At 42.1% G+C, this 13,816-nt stretch overlaps 1 protein-coding gene across 1 annotated transcript in view; it reads right to left on the bottom strand.

Annotated features, from left to right (window-relative positions):
- The window catches only part of LOC120420026 (neurotactin), a 56,665-nt gene that overhangs the window by 3,534 nt on the left and 39,315 nt on the right, over positions 1-13,816 (bottom strand). Inside the window, exon 3 of the mRNA XM_039582925.2 lies at positions 818-1,909. Within this exon, the coding sequence (XP_039438859.1) occupies positions 818-1,871 (1,054 nt within the window). The 5' untranslated portion in view covers positions 1,872-1,909. The remainder of the gene's footprint in view (positions 1-817; positions 1,910-13,816) is intronic.

Genomic DNA, 13,816 nt, shown 5'->3' with positions numbered 1-13,816 from the left:
CCTTTCGAGTCGACTTTGGAAGCGTTCTTTTATTATGTAACGGAAAAAAAAAAACATTTATAGATCTTATTTATAATTTTATAATTAGGAATTTTCCGAATTTTCAGAAAAAAATACGAACACAAAAAAACTGTTTTTTTATTCTCAAATAAATTTATGAACAAAAATTTTTTTTAAGAATATCGAAAATCTGGACAAAACATTGTTAAACATAATTTTTTGAAGCAAATTCGAATTTGAAATCGAATTTTTTTTTGATAAGAAGTACCGCTCTCATGTTATAGCCACTAATTAAATATTTAATTTCTTTTTTGCAATTTAAAATTACTTTTTGAAAGAAAAGCACATCTGAGTTTTTTGAAAGGCTTACAAAATGTCCTATAATTTTCTCTCTGGAAATTTGCAAATCGATAAAACTATTTAAAAAATGTATAAGAAATAAGAAAATTATCTGTTTTAAGACCATTTGAAACGTTAAGCTTGATTTTAAAATTTGGAAATTATTGTCAACCAAATAAAAAAAATAAAAATTTGCGAATCGCGAATTTTTTTCGAAATTGTAGAGAAGTACAGAGCGGATTTGTTACAGTCGTTCCTATGGAGTAATCTACGTGCGCATGTATTGCGTGTACGTACACGAAAAAAGTGAGGTTAAATTTTGTCCGGCCAGCAAAATCCAATGGTGCGCTAGTGTGCGTACGCGAAACGTCATAAAGCTCTATAAGCGAGTTTGGATTTTGTATAGATGATTCTAATTTATGAAGGTCAAAATTAAAAGTAAAAAAAAAATGGCGTTGTTAAAAAGAGGATTACTCACCAACAGAGCACTTGTACGTCCGGAAGCGCTCCCAGCACGGGTACTTGGACGGCGTCGGCTCCTCCCCGTCCTCTCCCTTCTCCGCGTCCTTCTTCTCGTCCGGCTTGACTAGAGCTTCCGAGTCGGTTCCGTTGGCTGCCGCCGCGGCCGGCTTATCGACGGTATCCTTCGTCTCCGTATCCTTCAGCGAGTCGTCCAGCGTTTCCATCGAAGCCAGACCGGCGCGGTTCTTTGGTCTCTTGCCGAGCTCGAGGTCGTCCTCGCCGCCTTCACCTCCTCCGGATTTGAATCGCTTGGGGATGATGCTGGCGAGGGGGACTTTCAGGGCGTCGAGGAGACCCTTTTTGGGTGCGGCTACGCCGGCTTCCTCTTCCTTGGTGGTCGCTTCGGTGGCGGGCGTTTCCTCGTCGGGTTTCTTGTCCGTGGCTTCGGCGGTCACTTCGTCGTTTTCTTCCTCTTCGGGTTTGGTTTTGGTATCGTCGGCGGCGGCAGTGTCGGGTTGCTTCTTGGCGAACGGGTTCCGGAGTCGCAGGTTGGCGAAGAATCCGGCCCGTTTGGGTTTCTCTTCGGCGGCGGCTTCGACGGCTTTGGGTTCCTTTTCGGTGTCCTGCTTCTCGAGCAGCTCGTTGTCGGCGCCGTCCGCTTCCTTGGCTTTGCTCTTGTTGAAGAAGCCGGGCAGCTTGAACGCACCTGCGGGTACTTTTTTCGGCTTGACCTCGCGCTCTTCGGCTTGCACCTTGTTCGGTTTGTCTGTGGGCTTTTTCTCGTCGTCCGCTTTGGCCGTTTCGGTGGAGGTTTCGTCCGGGATGTTGATGATCTCTTCGCCGTTCGTGGTTCCGTTGACGTTTTCGCTGCTGCTCTTTTTCTTCTCTTCTACGGTGGGCTTTTCCGTTTCTTTGTCGTCAGTCTTTTCCTCGCTGTTGGCCAGCAGTTTTTCCGTTTCCTTTGCGTCCGGCTCCGGCTCCTGGACCTCTGTGATGGCGGCGGGCGTCTCGACGGTTCCCTTTTCCGTTGCCGTTGGTGGCGCTGTATCCTTGTCGTCGGTTTCACCCATGGCTGCTGCTCTAGTGTCGAAGCTTACGTTCGGCAAATCTGGAAATAAGAAGATAAGGAGATCGTTATTGAATCACGTCGTTGATCGATATCGCGGTTTAATTTCGCGGATTAAGTGTGCGCGAATTGCCTAGATTGGAAGCATGCCCATGTTCGGGTGTAACTTGGCGCGCAGTTAGAGACAGCTACGAGAGATAAAGGGGAGTCAGATAACAGTACTCTTTCTCTGCCATTACAGAGCCGGATAAATTGAAGTTTGTGCTGCTCCCATTTCCCGAGTTTCTAGTGCAGAGGTTCCTCCGTACAAGGTAGTGCATGCAACTACCACGTGCACTCCGGAGTTGCAATGTTTCTTTTCTCTTTAGTACTTTCTTTTGCTGCACCCGGGAATGGATGGTTCGTTGGAAGGTTCAATTTAAATTTATTTCAACCTCGCGTCATTCGTGCCGGATTGGACGTGTGGACTTCTGGACGATCGGGAAGGAGTTGAACAGCTGGGCCCAACAACCGTAATCCCTTCATTGAAGCAAACTGGGTAATAAGCGCTCATAATCTGCGCTACTTGAGACCATGTGTCATAAGGGAGCGTTCTTTTATTACGTAACGCGAAAAATCGGACTTTTAGACCCCCTCCCCCCCCTCGTAACAAAATTTCCATACAAATTTTAAAAATTTTGTATGGAGCGTAACACGGCCTCCGACCCCCCCTCCCCCCCTACTGCGTTACGTAATAAAAGAACGCTCCCTAAGGTCTATTCCCGTACTGCAGAATTCTGCAATTCTGCACAAAAACGGCAGCAGAGCGTTCCCGTACTTTTCTGCAACAAAAGTAACTTTTCTCTCAGGCAGAACTTCTGCAATGAGAGAGGTAGAAGTTGCAGCAAAACCGTTCCCGTACTTTTCTGCAAGCTCTCTCTTCTCTTTCTTGTTGAAAAGTTACTGCAATTTGGTGTGATGGAAGTTGAGTACACGCTTACATAAAATTTGCAAGTTGGGTGAAATCAAGCATTTTATTATTATTTGTAATAATAAATGATTTTGGGGTTGTTTTTTTTTGTCTGTTTTTATTGAGAACGATTTTTTTAGGTTAACGATTTCAGGCTTAGCTCATTCATGTACACTCAACCCCCGGTGGTTGGTCACTTTTTCGTTTGACACTTTTTTAGTGTGTACCCCGTTGGTTGGTCAAAGTCAAACTAAAAAGTGACGAACTGTCACTTTTTACACGGCGCTCACTTACACTATCAAATCAAACGTTTGGTAGTGTGTGTGAACCCCGTGTAAAAGGGGTGTCAAACTAAAAAGTGATCCCGTTCGTTTGACAACAGTTGGTGTCAAACCATCGGGGTTTGAGTGTAAATGATAAAGCGATTTTTTTAGTGTTAATATTTTTACCTGATAAAACTTAAGCCATAGTGTTACAGCACGGCTAATACCCCAACAAAAATGTACTTTAAAAACAAATAGTTTTTAAAAACTTTTAAAAGACGCATTTCTTTTGAGTTTAATAATTTCAAATAAATATTTGTTTAGGAATTATTTTTGATCATAAATTGATTTTGAAGATACTCAATATGTGTGTTGAAATAATAGGTAAATTTAATTGGCAAATCATAAATTGTACCTTTAACGGCGCTACCAATTTGTATTCTTATATGAACCAAAAAAAATAATGTAATTTTGTCGAAATTAAAATTCTGAAATTCTGAAACTCTGAAATTCTTCAATTCTTCAATTTTTAAATTCCTAAATTATTAAATTCTTAGTTTCTTCGCCATCTTGAATCATAAAAAATACACATTTTTTGGAGTCATATTTAAGGTTAGAAACACAAATTTAGACGATTTAGAGATTGGAAATTTTGACTGTTTCTATTTTATTTATATTTCTGTTTTAAAATTTTTGATTGACAGAATTTTTTAATTTTACTTATTTTTGAAGTTATAATTTCTTTAATTTTCTATCTTATTATTTTTAAGGGTGCACAGCAACGAAGGAAGTTGTTGTCTTGTTATTCCAAAATTGTCAAACATACGGACCCAATCCTGCAACAAAAGAATTGTAAAATTAGTCAAACTTTGTTGTAAATTACTTTGTGGACAGTACTTTAGGGGATGAATAAAAAAAAATTTTCGGTAGTACACTCAACCCCCGGTGGTTGGTCACTTTTTCGTTTGACACTTTTTTAGTTTGTACCCCGTTGGTTGGTCAAAGTCAAACTAAATAGTGACGAACTGTCACTTTTTACACGGCGCTCACGCACACTATCAAAACAAACGTTTGGTAGTGTGTGTGAACTCCGTGTAAAAGGGGTGTCAAACTAAAACGTGACCCCGTTCGTTTGACAACAGTTGGTGTCAAACCATCGGGGTTTGAGTGTACCCGTAATTTTGAAGATACTAAAATGTCTGTAATAAAAATCTGGGTGCAAAAGCTGTGGTTGATGTGCACCGTTAAATATAGCTTTTGAATTTTTGGTGTTCTGCACACATAAATATTCAAACTATTGTTTTTTTATTTCGATTTTTTTCGACCTTTATTATATTTATTTTGAAATTTTAAAATTAAGATTTTTTTGAAATATTAAACACATAAATATTTCAAAATGTTTAAAAAAAATTAATTATCTGAATTTTTAAATTTTGGGTTTGTGATTTTTTTTTCTGATATAATTATTTGCATTTTTAAAATTCTCAAATATCTGATTTGTGTTTTTTTAAAGTTTCTCAATTTGAATATATGAGTTGTTTTATATTTTTAATTATGGATTTCTTAATTTCCAGATTTTTTAATTTATGTGTTTTAATTTTTTTGAGTATGTGATTCATTTTTTTTGCCAATTTCGCTGCGACACCGTTGTTCTCTCATGTGACATCCAGTCATTATTTATTTATTTTATCCTGAATAATCTTTCAAACATTCTGCTATTAAAACATGTATTTTTGGTCCCTTCTATATTAATCCTTTGTTTGTCTTTTTCTAAATCATATTTATTAAACGTACCTGCCACTCTCATTTGTAAAATTGTTTACCTATTGTAAAAGTTTTGAGTTGTTTCTAATATATAATTTCTACCTAAGCATAATTAATTTCTAGTTACTTAATAAATAATACAAAAAAAAAATCAAACCATCCACATTAACGACCCCCGGGTCTTTTGTGGTCTCTATTGCTTGAATGGGGAGAGCGCCCAAACCTCTTTTACTCCAAGGAACCTTCCACCCCAGTGTTTGGACTGACGACCTTTGGATTGCGAGTCCAACCGCCGCCAGCGATTCCACCGGAGTAGGCTTGGTTTGGTGTGTTGTTTGTACTTATGGCATGGAGATGACTCCTACACCTGGAATGACTTAACGGCCTAACAACAACCAAGGCCGGGACCGACATTTTACTTCCTCATCCGATGGAAGGTTGGAGCAGATGGGAATCGAACCCAGAATCATCCGTTTACAAAGCGAACACCGTAACCATTCGGCCACGCACTGCCACATCCTTGATTTTTTAAATAAAATGTTGTGCTGCATAAAAAAATAATTTCCCTTTCCTAGAGGCGTGTTGTTTCAATTACTTTTTTGGCAACCATTTTTTTTAATATTTTGAAATAATTAAAAAACTTTAATACCCAATTTGAGTGATTCCACTCAACTGTGTACAATATTGCAGAAAAAGTACTGGAACGCGCTACCCAGGCAAAAGTTTTGCCGCTTCTCTCCTTGCAGAACTTCTGCAAAAGAGAGAGATGAAGAGAGCGAGCTGAAAAGTACGGGAACGTGCTGCAAAAAAGTGACTTATGCTGGCTGCAGAATTCTGCAGATCCTGCAGAAATTCTGCAATTCTGCAAGTACGGGAATAGACCTATAGACAAGTGGGCAAGAATATCAGGGTGACATCTGTTGACCATTTTTAGAACTCAAATTGTGGTGCGTCAAAACTAGAAATGTCAAATAGCTGATAACAAGCGTAGGGCGTCGACTTTAGATTCAAAATGACCGTTGACGACGAATCAAAATCAAGTTTCACGTGTCTTTATCTGTGATTAAGGTTGGTGAAGGAAGTGTTCATTCGTGCTCACCTCTCCTTTAACGGGGAGGGCGGCTCGCACCATTAATCCAATCTCTTGTTTTGCTACTCTTTCGTGCGCTGATTGTATGAACTCGTGCCTCGCGGTCTTGTTAGCAGTTATAGGTTAGGTTCGCCACGAGCGTTGCGATTTTTTTCTCTTCATTTCCACAGTTGCCGACACTAAATAATGTGCTGCCCATGATGAGGTTGTAACGAATATCTCCTCGGAGCCAAAACAAAATCATGTCTCCTCTATTTCCAGCAGCATTTCAAAAGTAGCTACTTTTTATTGCTCTCATTAAAAAATATCACTGTCACGAAGCGATTTTTGTTATGATTGAGATGCAGATTTCTGGCGAATTTGGAGTGGAAGAAGTGAAAGGAAATGGCACGTGGTGATTTAAATTTACACCGGATTTTCATACTGAGTGACAGGCCCCTCGCACCCCGAAGGGTGCTTGTACGACGTGTGGAACGTAAACAATTTGCTGCTGTGAAATTGACAACATTAGTTAAGTGGATTTGCATGAAATGATATACGAATGAAGAAAGTCGAGTGTTATTCTGTTGAGGAATGGTTGGAAATGAAGAAAAACATATTTGCATTCTAATAAACAAAACCGAATTCGTTAAATGTAACGAATGACAGCTGTCAAATGCACGAAACCACGTGCTTGGAAATCTATGAACAAAAGAGTGTAAACATTATTTTGATCATTCAATTTTGACGTGTGAGTGCTTTTTAATTCGAATACCTTCGAATTAGCAGACATTCGAAGTGGCGAAATTCGAATTAACGAATCCGCTCTGTAGTGATGACACTTTTCCTAAAGGTGGTAAAACTTCCTCCAAGGGAGTGATGACACTTCCTCCAAGGGAGTGATGACACTTCCTCCAAGGGAGTGATGACACTTCCTCCAAGGGAGTGATGACACTTCTGTCAATAACATGACAGTAAAATGTATGGTAGCGAAGGTCTGAAGATATGCGATCGAGGGGCGTGACAAAGGCCTTAATATATTTATTTTCGGTATTTAATACATTAAGGAATTAAATTCCTCATGTCATTTGAGATTTGACAGCGCCACACCTGCTTTGAAAACATTGGTTTGCTTCGTATCTCTTTCGCGCGCTCGTCTGTCAAGTTTGTTTTGGTTTCGCGCTTGTCAAAAAAATGGACTTGTTAATTATTGTACTATCGAATATTTCAATAAACCGCTGAGTTCTAGACTTTCCTGATCGCGTTGAATAAAAAAGAAAGATGCGGAGAAGATTCTGGAGCAGGAAGGTGTAAACGTGCCAAGGCGGAGAAGAGTTGGAGCCGGCAGAATTTGATTACATTGGCCAGTAGCAAATCAAAAAGCTGCGAAAGTGTGGTTTCATCGATGCGCCTTGCAGGGTTGCAGGATGCAATTCAAGTTTAAAAATAACAATCAGACGTCGAACACTACCAATATTTCGTTGCAGCTGGTGGTGGCTTGTGACAGCGATGCCTTCAACAAGCCGGCACCGGGGGAAATGAAATCCTGTGCATTTACGCTCGGTTGCTGGAGTCATTCATCCGGCAAATGATTCAGGTAGCTGGCCACTTTAACGCTCGCAGGTTCAGGACCGTGGGCCAAGGAAGAGCAAACATTACCAGGGTTAGTTTCTTGGAGTGGCATCTAGTTAGGTGATGACTTTTTGGTAGATTTGATGGAAAATGTTGGTTGGTCATTTCTTGAAATGTCTGGAACAGCAGCGCCGAGTTTCAACTGAGCATGGGGAGGGGGAGGCAAATTGGAGGGCAGCCTATCTCGTCAAGGAAAAGGTCAAAAAGGGGGGGGAAGGGCCCGTGCCCCCCCCCCTCCCTACTAAGTCAACCCCCTGGGTCTGGAACAAAAATGCCACATTGCCGATCGCTAAGGACTTTGGTTCATAAGCTGGATGTGAACAAATACACAACATTCTGTTCCCGGAAAGAGTCCTCATTACTTTCAACCGGCGATTGATTTTCCGCCGGGTGATGGAGGTTGTCACGGGTCTAATGGAGGTCGAAAACTCGATAGTGATGTGGTTGGCAACGGCCGGCAACATCAGGGGAAACCACTTCTGGTGGGCCGCGTAGGACCTTTTTCTCCGAAATATGTGGCCCATGGCACATCCGTGGAACTCTGAACAAATTTCTGCTCAAAAAGTGTGACGAGAAATCAGTTCATTAGTGTTCTACGATAAATTTGTCCTGGATGATTTCTCAGCACACTACGATCTCATAAAAGAAAATGTATACCAGTTAGACTGACATTCGTGGCAACGAATCAAAACAAACAAGCTCATCACGATTTGCACCTTTTTATCAACTAAAAATTGAGTGAAAATGTGTTTCCGTTAAACTGGCCATCACACGCAATGTTAAGCGTTTTGCGTCTTCCATAAACAACCATCTTAACAAGAGTACAGATTGAAAGTTAAAAAAAAAACTTGGCCTGGTGACATCAACTAAGACAACAGAAGTGATCACTTGGAGGCACATTTAAAATTGCTTCATTGAACCACTTGTTTTCAAATAACTACCGTACCTTTCAAGCGTAATGTTTATTTCAGTTCAACTTATGTCTTCTTTGTACAAGATTCATAAAAATAATGCTCGTAACAAATCCAACTATCCCCAACCACCGGAAAATAATCCATTCAGATGGCACTTCTCTGGTTCTCGATCAAGTGATGTTCACACTAATCATTTTTCATCACATTTTTTTTATGGAAATCCGTTTCTTTTAGGAAGCAATGGAATATGAACGAAAATGGTCCCAGAAGATGGACGGATATTTGTAAACATTAGAAAATTGTTTTTTTGCATGGCCAGCTACGATGTTGTTTTCTTTTATGTGTATAACAGTTTATGCCAGTTTTTATCAGTCAAGGGGTTCTAAAGTTGTGTTTCGAGTTATTTGCTCAGGCTGGAGAAAAAATCGTGCTGTTGATCAACCCCTCGGTTAAATCTATTATAAAATCTGTTATAAAAGTTGGAGCTCTCCACCGCTAGAGGCAGCACTGTATAAATCCGTCTTTTTGAATCTCAAGTTCTACCAATGTGCCCATGGGAAGAATTGGAGTCGAGGATCCGTTTCAGCAAACGCAGCATCCAGGTGCGTCTCAATGTGCCACATGATGGCCTTCTCCAATGAATCTTCCGCCTGGGCCAGCTTCGATATCGTCCAGCACGTCCTGTTTACCACCTTGGATGGCGCTGCGTACTTTTCCGGTTCGCCTGTGCTGCGATTGCACTTTGCTGCTCGACCTGCTCTTCGAGAACGCAAATTTTGCACCAAAAACAACAACAAACACGCGCGGTGTCAAACTGTCAAATCAATGTAGTGTAAGGAGAGGTAGCGATGTTTTGACCGTAAACAATCGTTAATGTATTTAATTTCTGCCGTTAATTAATTAAATAATTTAATTTCTTACTTTTGTCGCGCCCCTCGTATGCGATATTAAATACAAAGTAGAGACCTCGACATTGATTTTTCATGAAAGTTCACATCAAAATCACCTACTCGCTAATTGATTGATTACTACCCAGCACTCTGCAGTTGATTAAGTGCTTCCAAAACATCGCACTCTCGTGCTCCTGGAATGGAAATGTCGTGTCTCACGCGCTCGTTCCGGCAAAGAAGCCGGCAGCGGCGGCTGTTCCCTTCAATCCAACATTCCTGTGAATTAAACTTTACACACCTCTTTCCTTCTAAGCGTTCTTGCCGTGTTTCAAGAATGGAAAAATGACACATATTAGCGGCACACTACTAAAAGGCCGAGAGTTAATTTACACTCACGCCAAAGAAGTCGTCGCGGCATTCCTGGACCTCCCCCACCTCCGGACTGTTTAATGCTTATGCTGGGAGTGCGCGCATATTTGTGTTTTAAATTTAGAGCATAGCTTGCACACGTGTGCCGCGCACAGAAGGGCATTCAATCAGCCCATTGTTGAGGGAAAGAATGACAAGCTTTCCACAGCCCTGCGCACAGCTAATAAGGAGAGGTGTGAATAGATCATCTCTTAAATGGGCAAGGTGACCCGCGACTCGACAGTTTCTCACCACTTTCAGTGAAACTCCATCTAAGTGCAGAATTGAGCCGTCTCTGTCGCGTTATTTATGGTCATAGCTGAGAGTTACCGTCAAGCCCAGGAGGAGGTGGCCCCAGCTTGAACTTATCCGGCCCCGAAGATCTCGGTCATGTTCTCTGTCGTTCACACCTCGGGCGAAAACAAGGTGCGACCGTATTTACAATGCAGCAGCAGGGCGAACGAAAATAAACAAATGGATCCGTTGTAACCGAATTTGAGGGGTCGTGAGATAGACCCGCGCGGCTTATCCAGCGGGGTCGCGACAGCGCGGTTAACCCGGGATCATCGCGTAAGAATGATGGGTTGGATCGAAGATTAGATACTAGCATGACAGGGTTGAAGTTGGTTCGGTTCTGAGTTCAGCGAAATTAATTCTTTCGCGATGTCAGAAATTTCCATTGCTGACTGACAGTTGATTCGTTTGATGTTTTCCACCTCTGGAACTCCACAAAATTAACGAGTGATTCATTAAACTCTGAGTTAAATAGAATCGCCAACAAATCGCGAGGATACTCGCGAACGAGTGATCCCTCGCGATGCCGAATATTTCCACCACTGACCGACAATTGGTTGCTGCGATGTTTCCATCCCTGGAACCCCACAAAACGAGCACTATCTAACATTACCCGAAAGGTAATTAAGGTTACACGGGTGTCAACCCGTGCATCATTACCGCGGGTACGTCTCGAGGATCTGGCCTGGAGAACCGGCAGGAACCAAGAGCGAGGAGGAGGAGAAGGGTGTCGTCAGCCCACGCGCCGTAAACAAGTCTCGGAATGTCTGCGGTCCTTCTTTCTACGAGTATCTCTCCCTGTGTGAAGAGGGTCCACACAACCCGAGAAGAAGGTAGACATCGTCGTCTCGGAGACGTGTTTGTAGTGGGAGGATGTTGAAGAAGAACAAGAACGACGAAAATCTACGCTTTTAGGAGCGTCGTCTCAAGCGGGGCGCATAAATTACCCTCGACTTAAATGCGAGGTTCTGGTTGGGAGTATCTCTCTTTTGGAGATTTTCCTTTTTTCCATGAGCTGCTGCTAATCGATTGAGTTATGGTCGATGTTTATTGACAGTAATGGACGGTGTTGCCGCGCCGTGGGGACATTAACGACCATACCACAGAAGATCCGGACAGCGGTTTCGTTCGCTCTGTTTGATTAGTAACGACGGTTTTAGGTCGGATTAATGAGTTCGAGCGTAGCTCCGTCCTCCTCCTCCTCCACAACTTCCGGACGGTCGAGGCGCGTAATTCAATTATGACGCAGCGATGCTAAACAGAGTATCAAGAGTTCACACTTTCGCTTCGCGATCCCGTGAGAAATGCCTCGCCTTTTGTTCGGAATTCATACACAGAAATTCCTTATGGCTCGGGTCACAATGAAGCCATTATTTTCAACCATTTAGCTGCGTTTTGTACCCCTTTCGAGAGTGAGAGAGGCCTCCCCAAAGGCCACTTGAAAGAATCTCTGAAGAAGAAAATGTGCTAACGAGCGTAATTGCTCAACCCGACCCGAAACCTATGCTGGGGAAGCATCACAAGAACCGATGCCAGGAGGCTGCACCAAAAGTGCTTCAAGTTTTAGACACAGTAGAACTTTACTGACTTGATTTTCACTTGTTTTGTTCCATTTTGCTAGACATTGTTCCGATTTTCGTCAATGTCGACAACAAAACATGCAAATTTCTTACCGGGTTGTTTAGACCAAGCTGTCAAAAAGTGACTTTGTCAAATCAACTTGAATGTCAAACCACCGGAGTTCCACTGTACTTCCTCAGCAGACGCCGTTTAGATAACTTATGAATATTCATAAGGTTGACTTCCAAACTGCAGATCAGCTGATGACCAACGACTCGGAACCTGCCTCGGTGCCGATTTTCCCATGGGGGCATTCAGATTAGCCAACGATTATAATCCAATTGAAGGCGGTGACCGTTCGGTGGGTCCCCCGATGAAAGACGGCCCCACAATAATTGAACCATAAAAGATTGTGTCGTTTCAAGTACTCCGAAGTCGACAATAGGGTCATCTCAACGCACACCACAGGCTAATGCAATTTGAATTGATTTTTATGACCGGAGGTCGTCGTCGTCGGGGAGAAGAGATCCTTCGATGGCGGTGGTGTCGATAGATGTCGGACATTCTTGTAAAGTGCCGATTTTGCTCTGGAACAGTAGCGGTAGATGGAGTCATAAGGGCGTCCGCTCGATTGATTAATCTGTTTTTTATTCAATCAGAGCGTGATAAGTTAGATTGGAAGCTGAAAGGGCACGGCTTCTTCGTAGATCAGTGATTAATTCGGGGATGGTTATGCGGGAACATTGAAGCGTACTTGATTTTAATTGATAAACAATTTCTGATTTGATGAAGCGTTATTGTAGGCAACATTTCGGTAATTGACACTTCGGCAAACTGAACAAAATTTTTTGACGGTTATTCAAGGTTTCAACTTCAAAATGCCTTGGCGTCACAACAACGCAGTGTCCAGCATTCAGAATTTCAAAATTTTGACGTGAAACACTTTTATGCCTGAGCATCTCATCGTTCAACATCTAAGCGTCTCATTTTTTAATGTACCAGCGCCTTAATATCACATTCTCTCATAATTATCGCAGACATAATTTCAGCGACACAATTGATAACTAAACAGTATCTGAACGTCTTAGAATATCAACATCCAGCGTCTCAACGACATAACATCTAAACGTCTCAGCATCATCTTTGCGTTCAAGAATTTAATCGTCTTTTTTCAACATTTTTGCGTCTCAGCGTCTCAACTTCACAACATCTCAAAAACTAAGCTCAACGTCACAACTTTTCGGCGCTTCAATTCTAATTCTTCTACGCCTAGACGTCTCAAGTGGCTTGATGTTATTCATTGCAGCGTCTCAATGTAGCACCACATGAACTGCGTCTCAGCTGTACGATATGTCAGCAAACTCAGTAATTTAGCGTCTCAAAATTTCAAGTCACAATGTCTTGTCGTCTTATCGTGTCAAAGCCTTTAGTTCTTAGCGTCTCAACTTTTTGTTAGGCGTCTCAGTGGAACTACATCTCAGCCTCACAACGTCCAATCGTCTGAAGCGTTTTAGCGTCTCAACGACTCAAAGTATCAATATCTTAGCGTCTCAATTTCTTGACGCATTAATATCTCAGCGATTTAGCGTCTCAGTTACGCTTCAACTTAGCCTTTCAGCTTCTTAGCGTCTCAACAACAGGTTTGTAAGAAGTTCTTGCATGAAAGGTTAGAAAACAACACAGATTGTCACAATTTCTCCAGATTTGTTGACCATGATGGTTACTGAAATCCCCCAAACACCACTCAACTATGGAGAATCAATTTAAAAAATTTAATCTCTCCAAAACACGACACGACCTCCCCATCCAACTCCGAGCCGAACTTCCCGCTCAACAACCGTCCGATCGTCAGTCGTTACGATTGGGCGACTGTATCGCGTTCCTCCCCTGCTTGTCCAGTGTTCAGTCTGATCTGACCTCTTCGCCGCGGTAAATTACCCTGTCAGGGTCTCCTGTTGCGCTTGGCCTATCGAATAAATCTTGTGTATCGAAAACTTTGGAAGAAAGTATAGCGAGGGAGAGAGGAAACAATTTTGTTTAATTTTATACATAAACAATCCGCGCTCGCAAGGGAGGAATTCCATGTGCGAGGTTCACTAGACCAGAGAACCCTATTGAACTTGGGTCGGCCCGTAGCGATTAAAGTTATGATTTAGGAACATTTCTCCGTCCCTTTAGGGGGCCACGCGATATACTGTCCAGAGGG

This window comes from Culex pipiens, chromosome 3, assembly GCF_016801865.2.
Source record: "Culex pipiens pallens isolate TS chromosome 3, TS_CPP_V2, whole genome shotgun sequence".
Classification (NCBI taxonomy): domain Eukaryota; kingdom Metazoa; phylum Arthropoda; class Insecta; order Diptera; family Culicidae; genus Culex; species Culex pipiens.
Note: the sequence above shows the minus strand (reverse complement) of the source record. Positions and strands in the feature narration are given on the sequence as shown.